Genomic DNA, 22218 nt, shown 5'->3' with positions numbered 1-22218 from the left:
GAAATGTGCCCGTGGGTCTCGTTGTCACTATAAACCAAAGTTAATGGACCAGTGTGACTTGAGAAAATGTGCAGGATACCTTGCAGACATATGCCTGAGCTGTACCATCAAATCAATGAGTCTGAAAGAGGGAAAATTATTGGCATGAGAAAATGTGATGCAGCCATCTGGGAAATAACTGCTCGTCTGAGATGAAGTGTTTCAGCAGTGCAACAGGTGTGTCTAGAATGGTTGACGGATGGTCATAGAACACAATGAAATGGGTCAGGTTGCACCACCCAGACCACCCCAAGAAGATCGACATCCCATCCAAATGGCATTGTATGACAGACATGTGTCCTCCTCAGCTCTGCCACACAGTTGAACAGTGTAACACATCGTACATGATCAGCAGTGACAGTCTGCCATCATTTATTACAGCATGGGTTACATGCATGTCATCCACTTCTCCACCTACCTTTTACAAACATGCAGAAACATGCTAGATGGCAATGGTGTATATAACGACATCACTGGGGACAGGAATGGGATCAGATAGTATTTTCAAACAAATCCAGATCCTGTTAGTGTCAAAATGATAGCAGCATTTCGTTTCGCCACAGACAGGGTTTGTGGCATCATAGTGACCACATTCCCACAAGACATACAGCGCCAACTCTAGGCCTAATGGTGTGGGGTGCTATTGGTTACAACCACAAATCACAGTGTTTGTCCAGGGCACTGTGACCAGTGTGACCTACATGAATGACATCGTGCAACCTGTAGCCATATCCTTTCTGCACAATATCCCAGACGCCATTTTTCAACAAGACTGTGCACGGCAACATGTTGCTGAATGAACATGTGCTGTCTTGGTGTCACAGGATGTCAGCCTTTTGTCCTGGCCCGCCAGATCACCAGACTTGTCGCCAGTCAGAAATGTGTGGAATATGGTAAAACAACAAGTGCAGTGCTGTGGCCAGGTGCCAACCACCACAGATAAACTTTGGAACCAGGTGAATGCAGCATGGATGGCCAAACCACAGGGCACCATTTGCATCTTATACACATCGATGCCATTACACATGGAACAACTTATGACGAGCCATGGCTGACCCGTTGGCATCTGCTGTTTTACTGTGTTGTATTTCATTTTATTTCTAACTGTTTCCTTTCCTTTTGTGATACATAGCCTATGTAACTATTGCAATGACGATCTTTATTAAATACATGAGCAAATGAGACAATTTCAATTATGAACAACATTTAAATGAATTTTACCTGTACATAGGTCCTCACCCCATAGCGGCCAATATGAAGGCATCCTGCACTCCCCATAACCCACTCCAGGAATTGGCCAACTTACAGACTTACAGTTAGCACACTGTAGAGGCAGACTAAGGCTCAACTATACCGAAGTCACAAAAGTCATCTGATAGCGATATGCACACATACAGATGGCAGTAGCACCACATACACAAGATATAAAAGGGCAATGCGATGGCGGAGCTGTCATTTTACTCATATGAGTCATGTGAAAAGGTTTCTGAAGTGATTATGGCTGCACCATGGGAATCAATGGATTTTTAATGCAGAATGGTAGTTGAAGCTAGACATAGGGTCATTCCATTTCATAAATTGTTAGGGAATTCAATATTACAAGATTCACAGCGTCAAGAGTGTGCCGAGAATACAATATTTCAGGCATTACCGTGGTAACTGACAAGCAACACTGCATGAAATAACTGCAGAAATCTATATGTGATGTACAAAAAACGTATCCATTAGACAGTCCAGCCAGATTTGGTGTTAATGGACTATGACGACACATGACCGACGCAAATGACTTTGCCAACAGCACATCACCTGCAGGATCTCTCCTGGGCTCATGACCATATCGGTTGGACCCCAAACAACTGGGAAACTCTGACATGGTTAGGTGAGTCCCAATTTCAGTTAGTAAGAGCTGATGCTAGGATTCGAGTGTGGTGCACATCCTATTAAGCCATGGACCCAAGTTGTCAACAAGGCACTGTGGGAGGTGGCGGTAGCACTGAAATTATGGGGGCTGTGTTTACATGGAACGGACTAGGTCCTCGGTTATGTTCGGCAACTTGGTGACCATTTGCAGCCATTCATGGACTTCACGTTCCCAAACAACGATGGAATTTTTATGGATGACAATGTGACATGTCACCGGGCTACAGTTACTTGTGATTGGTTTGAAGCACATTCTGGACAGTTCAAGTGAATGATTTGGCCACCCAGATTCCCCAACAGGAATCCCATTGAACATTTATGGGACATAATCATGAGGTTAGTTCGTACACCAGCAACACTTTCGCAATTATGGATTGCTATAGAGGTAGCATAGCTCAATATTTCTACAGGGGACTTCCACTGACTTATTGAGTCCATGCCACTTAGAGCTCCTGCATTAAACCAGGCAAAAGAAAGCCCAACACGATTTTGGGAGGTATCCCATGACTTGTCATCTCATTGTATACAGTACGCAGGTAAATGTGGATGTAGATTACAGGATTTGTACAGAATTAGAGATGTTCTTTCAGAATAGACTTGTTTGGAGAACTTCATCGAACCAGCCTTCATACGTAAGACCGTAACAACAATAGTATTGCTCTTCCCACAGGTGGTGAATCATCATCAGTGGTCCAGCAGCTTCAGAGCCACCTCTGGTGTCACTGATGGATCAAAGACGGTGGTGAAGCGGCAGGCAGACAGCATTGGGACAGACGGTGGAATGATTGGTGGTGGTGCTGAGGCAGCCAAAGGTGGAATTGACGCCGCCAAAACCGCCATACAGACACCCATTGAGATGGCCAAGACGGGTGCCGCAGGTGGCATCCAGGCTGCCGAGAAAGTTCAGGGCTGATGCCAGCTGGAGAGCAGAAAACATTCTACTGGTAAATATTGATTGTCTGTAATGGGAAGACTCTTCACTGGTGGCTTACGGGAATGCTAAATGGCACATCAGTGTCACCAATGGAGGAGCAGTGCAATGGGAGTGGAGGTGACACCTATATCTGCATTTGTTCACAATGTCCTGACTGAATTCACAGCAGGGTACGTTGAGCTGAGGAAGCAAGCTCTGCCCACTGATGTCCAATACATTGACTGTCTCAGTGAGAAGGGGGATGTGGGTGCAACAAATTGTACATTTCTCACACAGTGCAGAACTACACATGTGCCTACTGCTGCAGCATAGCTGTTACAACGTAATGACTAGTGTACGCACAAATGCTGTCTCTTAAGATTGTTAGTATTGGCAGCAACCAGACATAAAATACTAGTGGCCCAAAGTTGACCAACTTCTGATGATTCAGAACTAGGGAGACTTGGTCAGGATGTTGTGAACAAATAGTACACCTAATTCTGTAATAGCCAGGTGAGAAGAATACCTGTGAGGGGTAAAGCAGGGGGCTGGGAGATATGCATACCTCTTACTCCCCTCCACCCTGCTGCTGTCCATCATTGGTGTTATTGGCTGTTCAAAAAATATTTCCTCACTAGTAACGTTCATTGGCAGTCATATTGTGTTTCATTGCATGTCATTTATGGTCTCCAGTTTCTTTTTTTTTATGTACATCACTAGTGAGAAAGAGACAAATCCTAGTGAGATATGCATGCAGACATGACATCCAAATTGCATCAGTAAACAGGTAAGGAAAACCTACCATTGGCAGTGGTTTAGCTGAATAAATCGAAGTGTTGATTATGAAAAAAAACTCATTTAGTAGTTGCATACACAGTAACACAATTAATAAAGTATTTATACAGCAGCTGTTGATACTATTTACACACAAATAGAGAATCTGACAGATTATTTTGGAAGTATCGGTAAAATGTCATGTGACTAGGGCCTCCCCCCCCGTTCGCCGGATGCAAGTCTTTCGATTTGACGCCACTTCGGCGACTTGCGAGTCAATGGGGATGAAATGATGATGATTAGGACAACACAACACCCAGTCCCTGAGCAGAGAAAATCTCCGACCCAGCCGAGAATCGAACCCGGGCATTAGGATTGGCATTCTGTCGCGCTGACCACTCAGCTACAGGGGGCAGACATTGGTAAAATATATAGGTGATATAAATTAATGTATTTATGAGAGGCAGTCAAATGAAAACTGAATACTGGCCACAAGAGGATCATGGAATGGTTCCATTCAAATTAATCACCACTTCCGTTAAGACATTTATCCCACTGGGAGACGAGATGATCAATTTCTGTTTCATAGAACATGGTTAGCAACAGATGGATCCACAACAATATCCACTCTTGGACTTCTTCATCTGACTGAAATTGGAAATTCGTGGTAAGGACTATGGGACCAAACTGCTGAGGCCATCAGTCCTTAGGCTTACACACTACTTAATCTAACTTAAACTAACTTGAGCCGAGGGAGGACTCAAACCTCCGCCGGAACTGTGCGAACCATGACAAGACGCCTCAGACCGCATGGCTACCCCATGCAGCATCTGACTGGAACAGACATCTTCAGGTCGCCAAAGGTGTGAAAATCACATTGTGAAAGATATGGACTGTACAGAGGATGTTCCAGTGTTTCCAAACCAAATCACTAAAGAGTAGCCTTTTGCAATTGACAATGTCAGGGCAGACATTATTGTGCAACAGGATGATTCTGTCCAACAGAATTCTGACAGCCCAAGGGTAAACAACAAAGCTAGCAGTGAAAACATCCCACATCTCTTCTGCCAAAGAAATCCAAAGCTGTTCACAAAAGTTCTGTTAAGGTCATGATGACCTTCTTCTTTGACTGCAAAAGCATGGAACCACAGTCAATGTGCTGTGCTATGAAGACACTTTGCAGAAACTGTGACACACCCTAAAACCAAATGCCAAGGAATTCTGTCAGACAAAATAATCCTGTCGCATGATAACACGAGCACCCAGGCTGCCAATCAGATGAAGGCTATGTTTCAGTGATTTGGTTTGGAAATACTGCTATGTCCTCTATACAATCCAGATCTTTCACCATGTGATTTTCACATTTTTGGTGACCTGAAGAAAAATGCATTTGAACTTTGATTTTAGTCAATCAAGGAAGTACAAGGATGGGTGCGGTTGTGGATATGTTAGCAGCTGACCATATTCTAGAAAACAGGCATTGATCATCTCATCTGCCAGTGGGATAAAAGTCTTAATGTATGTGGTGATTACTTTTGAATAGAACCATTTTATGATCAAGTTGTGGCGGGTGTTCAATTTTCATTTGACTGCCCCTCATACATTGCTCAGAACTGTACAAGCCACTCACAGTTATGTCCTATAATTACATTTCTGAAAATGTTTTTAGAAAAGTGTGCACTATTCTGTCTAGGGCATGCCACCAGCTCACAGCAACATTCCTGTTGTGTGCATTCTTATGAGCTACAGGCACTAATCCACACTTTTGCAAACCACTCTGAAGTGCATGGCAGAGGATACCAGTACTTCCAAATGTACCATGTGTTAAGAGTTTCTTCCATATCTGCATCCACATTTGGAAACCATTGTGAAGTGCATGACACAGGGTGCTTTCCATTGTACCAGGTACTAGGGCTGCCTACCACTCCATTCACATATAACCACAAGAAGAATGATTGTTTAAATGCCTCTGTCCTACACATAGTTCAATCTTATCTACAAGGTCCCTAGGGGAGTAATACGTAGGGTTGTAGGATATTTCTAGATTCATCACTTAAAGTAGCTCTTGAAACTCTGTAAGTATACTTTTGTGGGATACTTTATGTCTATCTTCAACTGCAGTTCAGGTTTTTCAACATTTCTATGATGCCCTGCCATGAGCCAGACAAATCAGTGACAATTTGGCTGCCTTCTTTGTATACATTCAATAGCCACTGTTAATGCTATTTCGTAAGGGTTCTACACACCTGAGACAGATTCTAGGATGTCACATGTGTGTTTTGTACACAATCCCTACTATTCTACCAATCAGTCAAAGCCTCCCACCTGATTTACCGATGACTTAGCCCATTGATCATTCCATTTTATATCCCTAAAAATTGTTACACAATGGTATTTGTATGACTTAAGTGATTCCAATTGTGATTCATTGCTATTGTAGTCATAGGATACACATTTTCAAATGTTTTTAAGCAAACTGGCAATATTTGAACCACTTTAAAATATTGCCAGGATCTGATTGATTATCTAAGTAGTTTCCACAGGCAATAGGCCTAGTTCATTATAGAGAGACACAGCATATGCGAGAAGTCTAAAGTTAAAACATTGTCTACAAGGTCATTAATATAGAACAGCAACAGCAAGGTTTTCAAAACAGTTATATACGCCTACCTGAAGTTACGTCTTCATCTGTCAATGATTCTCCATCAAGGATGACCAAGAATTCCTCAGTCCAGGAATAAATTTCATTCGTTCTTTTAAAAAAAAGCATAAGTATGGAACTGATTGAATGCTTTTTGGAAATCAAGAAATACTGCATCTACCTGGCTACCGCACTTTGACCTATATGTTTCAAGATGTCATGTGAGTGAAGTGTGAGTTAAGTATCACATGAAATGTTTTTGGAATCCATGCTGGTTGGCACAGAAGTCATCCTGTTCAAGATACATCATTACATTTGAGCTCAGAATACAGTCTAAGAATCTAAAACCAATGGATGTCAAGGATATTGGATGTTATCTTTTTAGATTACTTCTGTTACCACCCACTGGATAAAGCATTTTGTTCGAGGTGTGTACTATGGTTGAAAGAGGCGCTAACTCAAATGCAAATTTGGTGAATAAATTGACAGGGATTGCACTGGGTTCTGGAGTCAGACATTAGCGACTGCAGTTCCTCAGTACTGCTGACACCTGTATCAATTTCACTCATCCTTGCAGTGTTGTGAGAATCAAACTGGCTTTTCTTTCATAAAGAAACATTTGGAAACAGGGTTCAGCATTTCTGCTTTACTGCCCTCAATTTCAGTTTCTGTTTTGTCCATGAGTGTCTGGACACTAACCTTTGTGCCTCTAACAACATATGATCTCTATATGACTGAAATTCCTTTGAGTTTTATGAGAGATCTTTCAATAACATTCTGTTACAGTTGTAATTGAAAATTTCATATATTACCCTCATAATAGCCAAAGAAGTTTCGTTCAGCATATTCCAATCTATAGCTCCATTATGCAGTAGTTCCTGTTCCTTTAGAAGGTACTTTATTGTGACTGTAGGGCATATATCATAGAAGGTCCCTCCCATTGTGAACTCTTCTAATTACCAGTACACATCTATCATGTTCATGGTTAACTACTCTTTTAAAGTTGATCCATAGTTCCTCTACAGTCTACCATCCAGAATAAATGTTTCAGGTTTCTCATGGAGATATGACACTACTACCTCTTTGTCTAGCTTGCTGAACATACAAAATTTTCTTCTTGGTTTAGTTGCCCTTTGTATTTCATTAATTTTTGTTGCTACAACTGTCTCATGATCACTAATAAAGTTTCTATGTGGACATCCTCAAAGATGTCAGGTGTGTTTGTTGCTGCTAGATCCAACATAATTCCATCATGAGTGGGCTTCCAAACTATCTGTTCTAGGTACTTTTAAGACTAGATATTTATTAAAGTTTCACAGGATGTACTGTCATGCCCACCACTTACAAATATGTAATTATCTGAATTGATTGTTGGGTGATTTAAGTTCCCTCTGAAGATGATAGTATGACTGCGGGACTTATGTACTAGCAAATTGAAGTTTTTCCAAAGTTTCTGGTTACAAATGGTGGTGAGCTTGGTAGGCAATAGAAAGATCCAATTAAAGTTTATCCCCATGCTTAATACTGTGTCTTGCCCTAACACTGTGACATTTGCTCTCAATTTCTACCTTGGTGGATCTGAGTTTCTTGTTTACCATGACAAATACACCACCATTTCACATTAGTCTATTCTTTTAATATACACTTAAATTTTCCACAAAAACTCACTGTTATCAATTTTTGGCTAACCATCTTTCTAAACCTAGTATTATGTGAGCTCCACTGCCTCTTAGGAGCACATAAAGCTATGGCACTCTGTTGTGAATGCTTTGACAGTTAACCTCTATCATTTTAATACTCCACCCAAAGGGGTGTTTGTTTGGATTTTACACTAATGTTTCCCAGTCTCCTATAGTCATAGTTATCGGCACTAAAGGAGAGTTGCTTAATCCAAAAAGCTGTAGTGTGTACACACACACAGTCACCAATCTGGGTAGAAGCCGCTGAAGTGAAATGTGCACCTGGGATATTTTGATTGATGTAAGTCTAGGAAGTCACAACCTAGCTTGTCACAGAACCTTTGAAGTCTCTGATTCAACCTTTCCACTCAACTAAGAACCAGCAGGCCAGGTTCAGTTCTGAGGACAGAGCTGCAGAGTGTGAGTTTTGTCAAATCTTCATGAACAAGGCTGGTCTTCAGAAAGTGCTCTGCCAGTTGCTGGAATGATCCAAATATTACCTTAGAGCCCTGATGACAGATACCATTTATTCCAATGTACACCACAATTTGTCTCTTTGGCTGCTGGAACAATCTCTTAAACTTGTTGAATGAGGCCCCCACGCATAGACACAAGGTGCATCTGCATTTCTACTCCTTAATGCCATTTCCCTAAGGAGTAGTAGTATTCAAAATATCTTTGAACTGCTTGTAGTGTGTTTAAAATTAGTTGTGACTTTTGATGTTTGGCTCGCTGGAGGGTATGTGATGCCAGTGACCGGGTAACACCAATGGCGAGCCGGCTTTCCCTACTTCACTGCCGGGTGTTTGGTTGGTAAAGAGCCACTGTTGCAACACCATGGATAAACAGTACCACATTGTGTCAAGCATTAGATGCAAATCTGCATTCATCAGCTATCATTGTATTTTTGGCACTGAAGTGTTTTGCGGTATCAGGTATTGTGAACAAGTGTTTTGTGTTGATGTTGCATTAATAACAACAGTGCAGCATATCTGAACATGAGATTCACATTAAAATTTGTCATCCAAGAACACATTCACTGGCTGTGGAGGTAAACATTCCTCTGAATTCAACAACAGTAATGGACAATGCTCATACCACTCTCCAACAATGCAGTGGAGGAAAGTGGATATTTTGCTCCAGGTAGAAAGAAATGTTCCATTGGATGAAGTTCAACATAGCATGCATAAGGCAGAGTTAATGGAACTTGTAGTGTTGTACGAGCCAAACACCCATGCCACCAGGTCAACAAACTAGCTAATGCTAAAGGAAATAATTTCATCAGCCTTCCTCTTTATCATGCTCATTTAAATCCAACTGAGAATCTGTGGGTCTAGATGAAAAGTAATGTGGCAAAAAACACTAAGAAATGTACGTTCAGTGAGGTTGAAATGCTGACAAAAGAAGCTGTTGCAAATTTTACACCACATGACTGCTATCAAGTTGTTAGCCACACCAAGAAGCTAGTTGAGGAGAGGGTTCATGAAGGACTGAGACAAGTATTGAGTAATGCCTAACTTTTCTTATTGCCATGTTAAAATCTGCTTATTTTGCCAAAACACAACAGAGTGTCACTAACATTATAATGCAGTTGAAAAAGAAATTATGACAGAATACTGAAACAGTATAATATTAAACAAGCAACTAAGGGCAGAACAGGTAAATAGTTTATGAAAAACCCCATTCTCAGTATAAAAATCAATGTATAATTTCTTCACTTATATAGCTGCAAAACCCACAACAATTCTCATTTCACCAGCTATCAATGGTTCATAAAAATTACATTATTTCAATGAAAAAAAATGCAGTTACTTGAATACCATGGTAGATATGGAATTTTAAATATTAAACTATGGAAAATCCAGGATGGAATGTAACAATACCAGAGAAGGAAAGTTGCTACTCACCATTTAGTGGAGATGTTGAGTCGTGATAGGCACAACAAAAAGAGTCACACAATTAAAGCTTTTGGCCATTAAGGCCTTTGTCAGCAGTAGGCACACATACACACATGCAAACACACACACACTCACATAAACGCAACTTACACAAACGTCTGCAGTCTCAGAGACCTGAGACTACACTGCAAACAGCACCGCCAGTGCATGATGGGAGTGGCAACTGGGTGGGGGGTAAGGAGGAGGCTGGCATGGGGAGAGGAAGGGATAGTATGGTGGGAGTGGCAGATAGTCAAGTGTTGCAGTTAAGACGGAGGGCAGGAGAGAAGGTGCAGAGGGGGGAGGGGGTAAGTAGCGGACAGGAGAGAAATAAAAGAAATTAAAATACTGCGTGTGGCAGTGAAATGACAGCTGTGTAGTGCTGGAATGGGAACAGGGAGGGGGCTGGATGGGTGAGGACAGTGACTAACGAAGGTTGAGGCCAGGAGGGTTACGGGAACGAAGGATGTATTGCAGGGAAAGTTCTTACCTGTGAAATTCAGAAAAGCTGGTGTTGGTGGGAAGGATTCATATGGCACAGACTGTGAAGCACTCATCAAGATGAGGGATATCATGTTTGGCAGTGTGTTCAGCAACAGGGTGGTCCGCTTGTTTCTTGGCCACAGTTTGTCGGTGGCCGTTCATGCGGACAGACAGCTTGTTGGTTGTCATGCCTACATAGAATGCAGCACAGAGGTTGCAGCTTAGCTTGTAAATCACATGACTCATTTCACAGGAAGCCCTACCTTTGATGGGATAGGTGTTGTTAGTGACTGGACTGGAGTAGGTGGTGGTAGGAGGATGTATGGGACAGGTCTTGCATCTAGGTCTATTACAGGGGTATGAGCCATGAGGTAAGGTATTGGGAGCAGGGGTTGTGTAAGGATGGATGAGTATATTGGTGGATGGCGGAATACCACAGTAGGAGGGGTGGGAAGGATAGTAGGCAGGACATTTTTCATTTCAGGGCACGACGAGAAGTAATCAAAACCCTGGTGGAGAATGTAATTCAGTTGCTCCAGTCCCGCATGGTACTGAGTTACAAGGGGAATGCTCCTCTGTGGCCGGACTGTGGGACTTTGGGAGGTGGTGGGAGACAAGAAAGATAAGGCACAGGAGATTCATTTTTGTACAAGGATGGGAGGATAATTACGGTCAGTGAAGGTTTCCGTGAGACCCTCGGTATATTTTGAGAGGAACTGCTCATCACTGCAGATGCGACAATCACGGGTGGCTAGGCTGTACAGAAGGGACTTCTTGGTATGGAATGGGTGGCAGCTGTCGAAGTGGAGGTATTGCTGGTGGTTAGTAGGTTTGATATGGATGGAAGTACTGATGTAGCCATCTCTGAGGTGAAAGTTAACATCTAGTAAGGTGGCTTGTTGGGTTGAGTAGGACCAGGTGAAGGAAATGGGGGAGAAGTTGTTGAGGTTCTGGAGGAATGTGAATAAGGTGTCCTCACCTTCAATTCAGATAGCAAAGATGTCATCAATGAATATGAACCAGGTGAGGGGTTTAGGATTCTGGGTTTTTAGGAAGGATTCCTCTAGATGGCCCATGAATAGGTTAGAATAGGATGGTGCCATGCGGGTTCCAATAGCCGTACCGCAGATTTGTTTGTAGGTAATGCCTTCAGAGGAGAAGTAATTGTGGGTGAGGATATAGTTGGTCATGGAGACTGGGAAGGAGGTTGTTGGTTTGGAATCCATAGGGTGTCTGGAAAGGTAGTGTTCGACAGCAGTAAGGTCATGGGCATTAGGAATGTTAGTGTACAGGGAGGTGGCATCAATAGTGATGAGCAGGGCACCATGTAGTAAAGGGACAGGAACTGTGGAGAGTCGGTCGAGGAAATGGTTGGTATCTTTTATATAGGAGGATAGGTTCCGGGTAATAGGTTGAAGATGTTGGTCTAAGAGAGCAGAGATTCTCTCAGTGGGGGCACAGTAACCAGCCACAATGGGGCATCCTGGGTTTATGGACTTTTTGGAAGCATGTAGAAGGTGGGAGTGTGGGGAGTGGTAGGTGTAAGTAGAGAGATGGACTCTGGGGAGAGGTTCTGGGATGGGCCTAAGGATTTGAGTAGTGACTGGAGAAATTCTGGAAAGTTAACAAGGGGTGGTTTGGAGGCAGTGGGGGTGGATCACAGTTGGATGGAGGAGAGAACTGAGTTAGGCAAGGTTCAATATTGGTCTTTGGTTGAGTCTGATTGGTCGGGTTGGTAGCAAAAAAGTGTTTCCACTGTAGGGACCAGGAGAAGGAGAGAAGGTCTTTAACCAGTCCTGCATGTTTGAATTTGAGAGTGGGGCAAAAGGTGAGGCCTTTGGAAAGGACTGATATTTCTGTGGGCCTAAGGCTTCGGGAGGAAAGGTTTGTAACTGTGTTGTGGGTCTGTTTAGGTTCTGGGTTCTGTGTGGTGGTGGAAGGGAGTTTTGGAGGGTGTGGTAATTGTAGTAGGTCTGCGGGACAGGGTTTTTCAGCCATGAGGGGGTGTGGAGGAGGTTTGGAGGTGGTTGTGGTTGTAGAAGGGGTGGACTGTGGTACACCAAGGCGGGAGTAGGAAGTGAGTAGGATGGGGAGCTTTTTGAGGTGGTGTTGTGCATGATGCTCAAGTTCCTGCAGGGAAAGAGTTTCAATGTGTGTTATGGGTTCCAGGAATTTGGGATTGCATAGCAGGAGGATTTTGCGGATGGAGAAAAGGTACTGCAAGGAGGATTGGGCTTGATTGATACGGTTTTGCAGGACTACGTTGGTGAGGGCTAAGGGTTGGCGGAATCTGAACACGTGGAGGTCACTGTGGAAGGAGGGGTGGCAACCAGAGATGGGTAATTTGATGGTAAGGCCATTAGGGGGGATTTAATGAGCCAAGCAACAACACAGGAACAGTATGTGGGACTGGTATCTGGCTAGGGATAAGGAAACTTTTCTGTATTGATGCAGGTGGAAGGAGCAAGGATCCACGGTGGTGCAAAAAATTACATAAGAAAGTAGAATTACATTCGAAAAATTACACAAAAATACGCCCAAATACGTGTGAAAAGTACAAAAAGCACGAAATGGACGCACAAGGGAGGGGGGGGGGGGACACGAGATGCAATCTGAGAAAGATGACGATAATGGAATGTGAAAACTCACTAAAATTTGCAAGAAGTCACAAGGATCAAAGTAGAGAATAACTAATCAATAATAAACATATATTACTGTGGGTAGCAGGTTTAAGGGTGGATAAGGGAGACAGCAGATGTGATTGGACGAGGAGGATTTAGTGGGTGCGAACAGGCATAGATGTAAGATCGTGTGGCACCGGAAAAGTGTGGGAGAAAACATGCAAAAATCTGGGAACTGAAACAGGGAGCATGATCAGTTTGAAGGTATAGGCTTCATTATATCAGCGGGAGTAATGTGGGACCTAAGATGCTGCACTAGCAATCAGCGTGGTCTTGAGGCCATCTGTTGCACATGGTCGAGACAGTTGATACAGTGTGGCAGTGCGGTTTGTATGGCAACAAGAGAAACACAGGAAAGGAAAGAAAGAAGGGTGGACATTGAGTATAGCGGATGCAAAAGAAAGTAGTTACAAAGGAAAACAGCACAGGGTTAGGATCGAAGAAAAGCCGTCAGGCAAAAATCAAACAATGGAAATTCCAGGATGGAATGTAACAATACCAAAGAAGGAAGGTTGCTACTCACTATATAGTGGAGATGCTGAGTCACGATAGGCACAACAAAAAGATTCACACAATTAAAGCTTTCAGCCATTATGGCTATTAAGGCTGAAAGCTTTAACTGTATGAATTTATTTATTTATTTATTTATTTATTTTTTGCCTATCATGACTCAGCATCTCCATTATATGGTGAGAAGCAACTTTCCTTCTCTGGTATAGTTTTAAATATTAGTCATATGCTGTCATTCACCAAAATATTCAATATCTCAGACCATTTATCAGATACAAGGGATTTATGAATACTTCATTCTGCCTCTTTCACAGGCTTTCATATAATGCAGCATGTTGTCTACATCTCATATGCAGCAACATATGACGTAACATATACCAAATGCAGATTCATAGCGACCCATATTTTGCACTTGCAGTAGTTTACCTAATACCAAAATATCACAATAACTGTGACCATTAGTGATATTATAGGCAGTTCATCATGAAGCTGACAAAATAAGCTATGAGGTGTGAGAATCAGATTATTATTGAATAATTTCTTTAAAATCATTTGAGGAAGATCACAGATTGGCCAGCTCGTGCAGCTTGCTTTTCACACAGTCAAAAAAGCTTGACACATTCTGCACCAAGTAGGCCTAGCATCATCATCACCTGCTGATACACTCAGCACATGTCTGCAACTACACTTCCCTCCAATCATTGCATGCTGAACTTTCAAAAGTTACAACTAATTTCATACACACTGTATGTTAACAGACACCAATTTCATATACACTATACTTCCCTCCAATCATTCGATGCTGAACTTTCAAACATTACAACTAATTTCATACACACTATATGTTAACAGACACCCACCCTTTTGCATTTACCTCCCAGTGGCATGGCAACCAATAGGTTTCCAAACAAGTGAAGTGAGTCTCAGTGGTTCAATTTCAGTTTTGGTGGAAGAGAGTATCTCAAACTTGTTGGTTATAGGAATTGTTATAACAGCCTATGTTCTCCCAGGTCCCTGCCTCCCTTGATTGGAACACCTGCCCTACCATTGCTTTCCTGATCCCTGTGTGTAGGGAGAACATGAAGAATGATTTCTTAGATGACTATGTGCACACTGTAATAAGGCTAATCCTGTATTCACAGTCATGACGGAAGCAATACTAGGGGTTTCCAGTAGATTCCTGGATTCCTCACTTAGTTGTGGTTCTTGAAACTTTATCAGTTGATCAATGTCCTTCTTCAAGGACCTGCTAATTCAGGTATTTCAGCATCTCTGTGACATTCTCCTGTGGTTCGAACAAACTTGTGAATATTTGTGCTGCTCTTCCTTGTACAGTTCAATATCATCTGTAAGTCATATCTGCTGTGGGTCACACACACTTCAACAGTATTCTGGGATGGGTTGCACAATATTTCGTAAGCAATACCCTGTGTAGCCCAACTGCATTTTTCCCAGTATCCTGGCTATTAGCCAAAAGTCTGTCACCGACTTTACCTGTGACTGTGCCTGTGTGATATATCTCTACAAATTGAAACAGACAAGTATTTGTATCAGATAACTGATTCCACTTGTAACTCATTATTACTGCAGTCACGGATAGTAGTGTAACTGTCTGGAGTCTGGATAGTACATTAGGTGACAGTATTGGGTTGTCAAGCTCAGGATCAGGCCAGACTATCAGCCCTCAGGCATGAGAGAAGAGTGGCTTGGTGCGAGACATCCTACTCTGTACCCAAACACGCTAATAAAACATAATTAATAAACAAGCATTTATTGTTCCAAAATGCATTTTGTCTTCATTCACACCTGCCGGCAGGCAGCAAGGTGCTAGCTGTGCCACAGTATGCTGACACATAAACATGCACTGCACTGTCTCAGCCATTGCAATTGTGGGGGTGCGTACTCGGCAACCTGTGATGTAATAGCGTGTTGGCCACAGCATTGCTGGTATTGTCTGCACTGCCTCTGGTTTTAGCAGCATGGGGCAGTGGGTTACAAAAGCACGCTCGTTGACATCATAGACTGCACCCTGTTAAGTACCCACTGGCCCTGCACAGAGTGTATGGCACCAGACTGGGTCGCTCTGCAGCCTCCAGCAGGAGTCAGGCCCACAGCATCAGAGTATGTCTGCAGGAACGGAAGATGGGTAGTGGCTGTGGCATGTCACTGTGCAATGATGATTATTGAGTGCTCCCTGATCTACCAGTTAGGCCTCTAGAAGGCCTGATGGTAAATGTCACCCACAGTTTCCCATTAGCCTTGACTCGAATGGCAGCACTGTGGCTTGCAGTGGCAAAGTCCACCTGGTAGGACTCGCTATTCCATCAGACTTTAAAGATGGTCTTAACAGTTACAGGATGTAACGACACACATCCTACCCACAAGTTTGTCAACTGTGAACTGAGTACAAGTAGATCAAGCCATTGGACAGGTGTAATATTTATGAAGGAGCTGCCTCAAGTGTGTTGCTAATGCTTGGTGATGATGACTTCACTTCACCAGCTTTTCATGACTCGTCAGATTTCTGGATGCTTCAGCTGTAGCTGAAAGGCATCTTAACTTCATCTTTCAGAAAAAGTGGAGGACATATTCTGCAGCATTGGTGCTCTGAGTAACCATTCTTACATCTGACTTATGGCTTGTTACTTGATTCTGCATGGTCAACACAGTGACAGCATCCTCCTCTCTCTGTGATGTCATTCTGTTTTACTGGCACTTTGGACACTCAGCTCTTACAGAGTGTATGAATTACCTCTATCTTGTGATGACATTACATGTGCCATCAACAGTCCTTCCTTGTTGGCATTCTGCCCAACAGGTGCATATTGCTCTGCTTTCCTCACCTCTTGTATTAACAGGGGAAGACTTCTAAAATTCTACTCGAACATGAGCCTATTATTATGGGACACTTCATTCCTTCATCCTTCAATAATTTTTCCTCATTTAATTAGTAACACATTGCTCTTATGCACACTTAATTATTTTTTATTCATACTGGTATTCCAGCTAAAGGGTGTCTAATAAACTGGTGACGCTGAAGGACATACTGGTTTCATCTAATTTAGAAGGTCACATAAATCACATTAAAACCACTAAATTACTGGAAACTGTGACACTTATAGTCATGATACCATTATGCTGTCTACTACAATACTGATGGAAATACTGAAGCATTTGCTCTACTGAGATTCAGCCCTTCTGTGACACTACTAATACTTCTAGTGAGCATAGGAGATTCGTGTTCAAGGTAACATTCAGGAAGGATAATTCTAAATCCCCCCCACCCCCCCACCCCCATGAGCCATGGACCTTGCTGTTGGTGCAGAGGCTTGCATGCCTCAGCGATACAGATAACCGTACCGTAGGTGCAACCACAACGAAGGGGTATCTGTTGAGAGGCCAGACAAACGTGTGGTTCCTGAAGAGGGGCAGCAGCCTTTTCAGTAGTTGCAGGGGCAACAGTCTGGTTGATTGACTGATCTGGCCTTGTAACACTAACCAAAACAGCCTTACTGTGCTGGTACTGCGAACGGCTGAAAGCAAGGGGAAACTACGGCCGTAATTTTTCCCGAGGGCATGCAGCTTTACTGTATGATTAAATTATGATGCCGTCCTCTTGGGTGAAATATTTCGGAGGTAAAATAGTCTCCCATTCGGATCTTCGGGCAAGGACTACTCAAGAGGACGTCGTTATCAGGAGAAAGAAAACTGGTGTTCTACGGATTGGAGCGTGGAATGTCAGCTCCCTTAATCGGGCAGGCAGGTTAGAAAATTTAAAAAGGGAAATGGATAGGTTAAAGTTAGATATAGTGGAAACTAGTGAAGTTCGGTGGCAGGAGGAACAAGACTTCTGGTCAGGTGAATACAGGGTTATAAATACAAAATAAAATGGGGGTAATGCAGGAGTAGGTTTAATAATGAATAGGAAAATAGGAATGTGGGTAAGCTACTACAAACAGCATAGCAAACGCATTATTGTGGCCAAGATAGATACGAAGCCCATGCCTACCACAGTAGTACAAGTTTATATGCCAACTAGCTCAGCAGATGACGAAAAGATTGATGAAATGTATGATGAGATAAAAGAAGTTATTCAGATAGTGAAGGGAGACAAAAATTTAATAATATGGGTGACTGTAACTCGATAGTAGGAAAAGGAAGAGAAGGAATCTTAGTAGATGAATATGGAATGGGGCTAAGGAATGAAAGAGGAAGCTGCCTGGTAGAATTTTGCACAGAGCATAACTTAATCGTAGCCAACACTTGGTTCAAGAATCATAAAAGAAGGTTGTACACATGGAAAAGCCTGGAGATACTGGAAGGTCTTGGACAGATTGTATAATAGTAAGACAGAGATTCATGAACCAGGTTTTAAATTGTAAGACATTTCCAGGGGCAGATGTGGACTCTGTCCACAATCTATTGGTTATGAACTGTAGATTAAAACTGAAGAAACTGCAAAAAGGTGGGAATTTGAGGAGATGGGACCAAGATAAACTGAAAGAACCAGAGGTTGTAGAGAGCTTTGTGGAGAGCATTAGGGAACTATTGACAAGAATGGGGGAAAGAAATACAGTAGAAGAAGAATGGGCAGCTTTGAGAGATGAAATAGTGAAGGCAGCAGAGGATCAAGTAGGTAAAAAGACGAGGGCTCATAGAAATCCTTGGGTAACAGAAGAAATATTGAATTTAATTGATGAAAGGAGAAAATATAAAAATGCAGTAAATGAAGCAGGCAAAAAGGAATACAAATCTCTCAAAAATGAGATCGACAGGAAGTGCAAAATAGCTAAGCAGGGATGGCTAGAGGACAAATGTAAGGATGTAGAGGTGCGTATCACTAAGGGTAAGATAGATACTGCCTACAGGAAAATTAAAGAGACCTTTGGAGAAAAGAGACCACTTGCATGGATATCAAGAGCTCAGATGGAAGCCCAGTTCTAAGCAAAGAAGGGAAAGCAGAAAGGTGAAAGAGTATATAGAGGGTCAATACAAGGGCGATGTTCTTGAGGACAATATTATAGAAATGGAAGAGAATGTAGACGAAGATGAAATAGGAGATATGATACTGCGTGAAGAGTTTGACAGAGCACTGAAAGACCTAAGTCAAAACAAGGCCCCGGGAGTAGACAACATTCCATTAGAACTACTGACAGCCTTTGGAGAGCCAGGCCTAACAAAACTCTACCATATAGTGAGCAAGATGTATGAGACAGGCAAAATACCCTCAGACTTCAAGAAGAATATAATAATCCCAATCCCGAAGAAATCAGATGTTGACAGATGTGAAAATTACTGAACTATCAGTTTAATAAGCCATGGCTGCAAATTACTAACACACTAAGTCACAGCTGCAAAATACTAATGCGAATACTTTACAGATGAATGGCAAAACTGGTAGAAGCCGACCTCGGGGATGATCAGTTTGGATTCCGTAGAAATGTTGGAATACGTGAGGCAGTACTGACCCTACGACTTATCTTAGAAAATAGATTAAGGAAAGGCAAACCTACATATCTAGCGTTTGTAGACTTAGAGAAAGCTTTTGAAAATGTTGACTGGAATACTCTCTTTCAAATTCTGAAGGTGGTAGGGGTAAAATACAGGGAGCAAAAGGCTATTTACAATTTGTTCAGAAACCAAATGGCAGTTATAAGAGTCGAGGGACATGAAAGGGAAGCAGTGATTGGGAAGGGTGTGAGACAGGGTTGTAGCCTATCCCCGATGTTATTCAATCTGCATATTGAGCAAGCAGTAAAGGAAACAAAAGAAAAATTCAGAGTAGGAATTAAAATCTATGGAGAAGAAATAAAAACTTTGAGGTTTGCATGACATTGTAATTCTGTCAGAGACAGCAAAGGACCTCGAAGAGCAGCTGAACAGAATGGACAGTGTCTTGAAAGGAGGATATAAGATGAACATCAACAAAAGCAAAACGAGGATAATGGAATGTAGTCGAATTAAACCAGGTGATGCTGAGAGAATTAGATTAGGAAATGAGATGCTTAAAGTAGTAAATGAGTTTTGCTATTTGGGGAGCAAAATAACTGATGATGGTCGAAGTAGAGAGGATATAAAATGTAGACTGGCAATTGCAAGAAAAGCGTTTCTGAAGAAGAGAAATTTGTTAACATCGAGTATAGATTTAAGTGTCAGGAAGTCGTTTCTGAAAGTATTTGTATGGAGTGTAGCCATGTATGGAAGTGAAACATGGATGATAAATAGTTTAGACAAGAAGAGAATAGAAGCTTTCGAAATGTGGTGCTACAGAAGAATGCTGAAGATTAGATGGGTAGATCACATAACTAATGAGGAGATATTGAATAGAATGGAGAGAAGAGAAATTTGTGGCACAACTTGACTAGAAGAAGGGATAGGTTGGTAGGGCATATTCTGAGGCATCAAGGGATCACCAATTTAGTATTGGAGGGCAGTGTGGAGGGTAAAAATCGTAGAGGGAGACCAAGAGATGAATACACTAAACAGATTCAGAAGGATGTAAGTTGCAGTAGGTACTGGGAGATGAAGAAGCTTGCACAGGATAGAGCAGCATGGAGAGCTGCATCAAACCAGTCTCTGGACTGAAGACTACAACAACAACAACAATTCTAAATTGACAAAACTTACAGTTGTTTTCCGGACCAATACAAAACTGACTGTGTCAGTTTAATAATAGTTATACCATTGACTGTAGCCAGGAGATGGAATGCTTTGCACACTGTTATGGGTTGTACCCTTAATTTGTATCCTGCTGTCCTGCAATTCCATCCCAATCATGTCCTTTGGTTATCCTTGCTCATAACAGTTTACTATTATCATATCTGGAGTAAAAGCTGAATAGATCCAGCGCATACCCACATTCTGGAAATAAGGGTGTAGCGACAGCATTTCTTTTTTACATTCAACTGCTTCCATCTCCTTATATGCCTTTTCCCCAATCTGAACTATTCTAGTTGGACAGATCATAATGCTCTCTCTGTGACACTCTTGTAGTTCCTTTATTGGCATTAGCAAAGGGTTCTGTTGTCATTGCAGTATTAATAATACTTATTGGACCTTCATTTGTACCTATTTCCATCTAGTTCCCCATCTCAATAGGTATGGATGAACTGTGCAGCTGTGATAATGTGCAGCCATGCTTGCTATCGAGAATTGCACCAACACATGCAATCTTGCTGCATCCAGGCTGATTTCAACTGCTGATGTATGGTGAAACAGTGACAGGCTACACAATTCCACTACACATTGCAATTCCACAGTGAATTCTCCTCATGCCTTCCAAAGCCCAGATATGAACAACTGTGAAGGTAATAATATAGAGCTTAGTTGTCCATGCACAGTGTGATGGACTGACTCCTGCAATGCAGATACTTACATTTCTGCTTCATTCACACAATCTGCCAGCATGCATAGTTATCTCACCACAATCATTCTACCATTCAGTTAATTCAGCCAGGTCGCCACTTTATTCAAATTGTTCTTTACTGCTCATACTGTATGCCATGTATATTGTGCCAACTCTGAGGTTAATTCTCATACTACTTTGGTGTTATTTAGACACTGTACTCTAAGTTTGTGAAGTTAGTGTTTTGCCACAGTTGTTTTATTAGCGTCCACTACTCTGATTCAGATGCCTGATCTAATTTCTGTTTAGTTTGATGTCTTCATCAGTTTATCAATAATTATTTAATGTTAATGTTTTGTATTTTCATGTGTATTTACATTGTATTACAGACTCTGTCATATGCAAAACAGAGGATTTCAAAGGGGTTCAAATTGTTACCATTACTCCCACCTGTAGTTAAGAGGTCAGATTGACCACACCACGGCGTTAGTGTCCCATGTTTGCTACTATGTTAGTTAAAGGTTAAGGCACAAGTAGCCGCTTGGGATGCTAAGCTGATAGGGGCACTAGAGGCACCCCTGACACAAAGTTAGTTCACAGGATATATCATAATCAGTAGCAAAAATAACCCATTTCCACACTAATAGATTTCAGTTTATTTTTAAAGGCCTTACCAATAGCTCAAGGAATAGCAACTAAGTTAAGAGGGAAGAAGGAAAATGAGGGAGGGGCAAACAATTTGTTACTTGTATGAAAGAATGTTCTCTTATGTGCATCACTCAGCATCAAATGGCTTTCTTTGTTTTATGTTCCAGCATACCTGTCTTCTCTCCAATCCACACTGATGACACCAGAAACAACATTCCAGGCCTTCAGGAGCATCATTGCACCTTTCAGTGGAGTCTTATTTTTTTAATTTCTGACATGAAATGCAATTTATAACTGACAAGGAAAAAATACAAGATAAAGTTAAAAATAAGTTCATCAGGTGGTCATTGTGCTATAAGACAGAAGGAAGACAAATAAAACATTGTGACAGAATGATAACGGACTATTATTTTTTACTCAATTGTGCTTGCTATATATGTACAAATATACTCAGGCTTAACAAATGTAGCCCCTAGTACCTAAAATTTGTCTGCTGATCAGTAAGATTGTATTATAACAATATGGTAATGGCAGTCAACTTTCTACTATCTAGTGCCCTGAGAGCACCAGTGGAGAGAATCTGTGTGTACTAATGACACTGAAAACTGGTAAACATTAGTAGTTTCACAAATTCATAACATACTAAAA

The 22218-nt window shown here is 41.8% G+C and overlaps 1 protein-coding gene across 1 annotated transcript in view; it reads left to right on the top strand.

The window, feature by feature from the left end:
• LOC126418895 (uncharacterized) overlaps positions 1-21969 on the top strand; it is a 40811-nt gene extending 18842 nt beyond the window's left edge. Inside the window, exons 3-4 of the mRNA XM_050085909.1 lie at positions 2630-2903; positions 21738-21969. Of these exons, the coding sequence (XP_049941866.1) occupies positions 2630-2872 (243 nt within the window). The 3' untranslated portion in view covers positions 2873-2903; positions 21738-21969. The remainder of the gene's footprint in view (positions 1-2629; positions 2904-21737) is intronic.
• The last annotated feature ends 249 nt before the right edge of the window (positions 21970-22218 follow it).

The sequence above is a fragment of the Schistocerca serialis genome, chromosome 9 (assembly GCF_023864345.2).
Source record: "Schistocerca serialis cubense isolate TAMUIC-IGC-003099 chromosome 9, iqSchSeri2.2, whole genome shotgun sequence".
Lineage (NCBI taxonomy): Eukaryota > Metazoa > Arthropoda > Insecta > Orthoptera > Acrididae > Schistocerca > Schistocerca serialis.
This window is presented reverse-complemented; position numbering and strand designations above follow the sequence as displayed.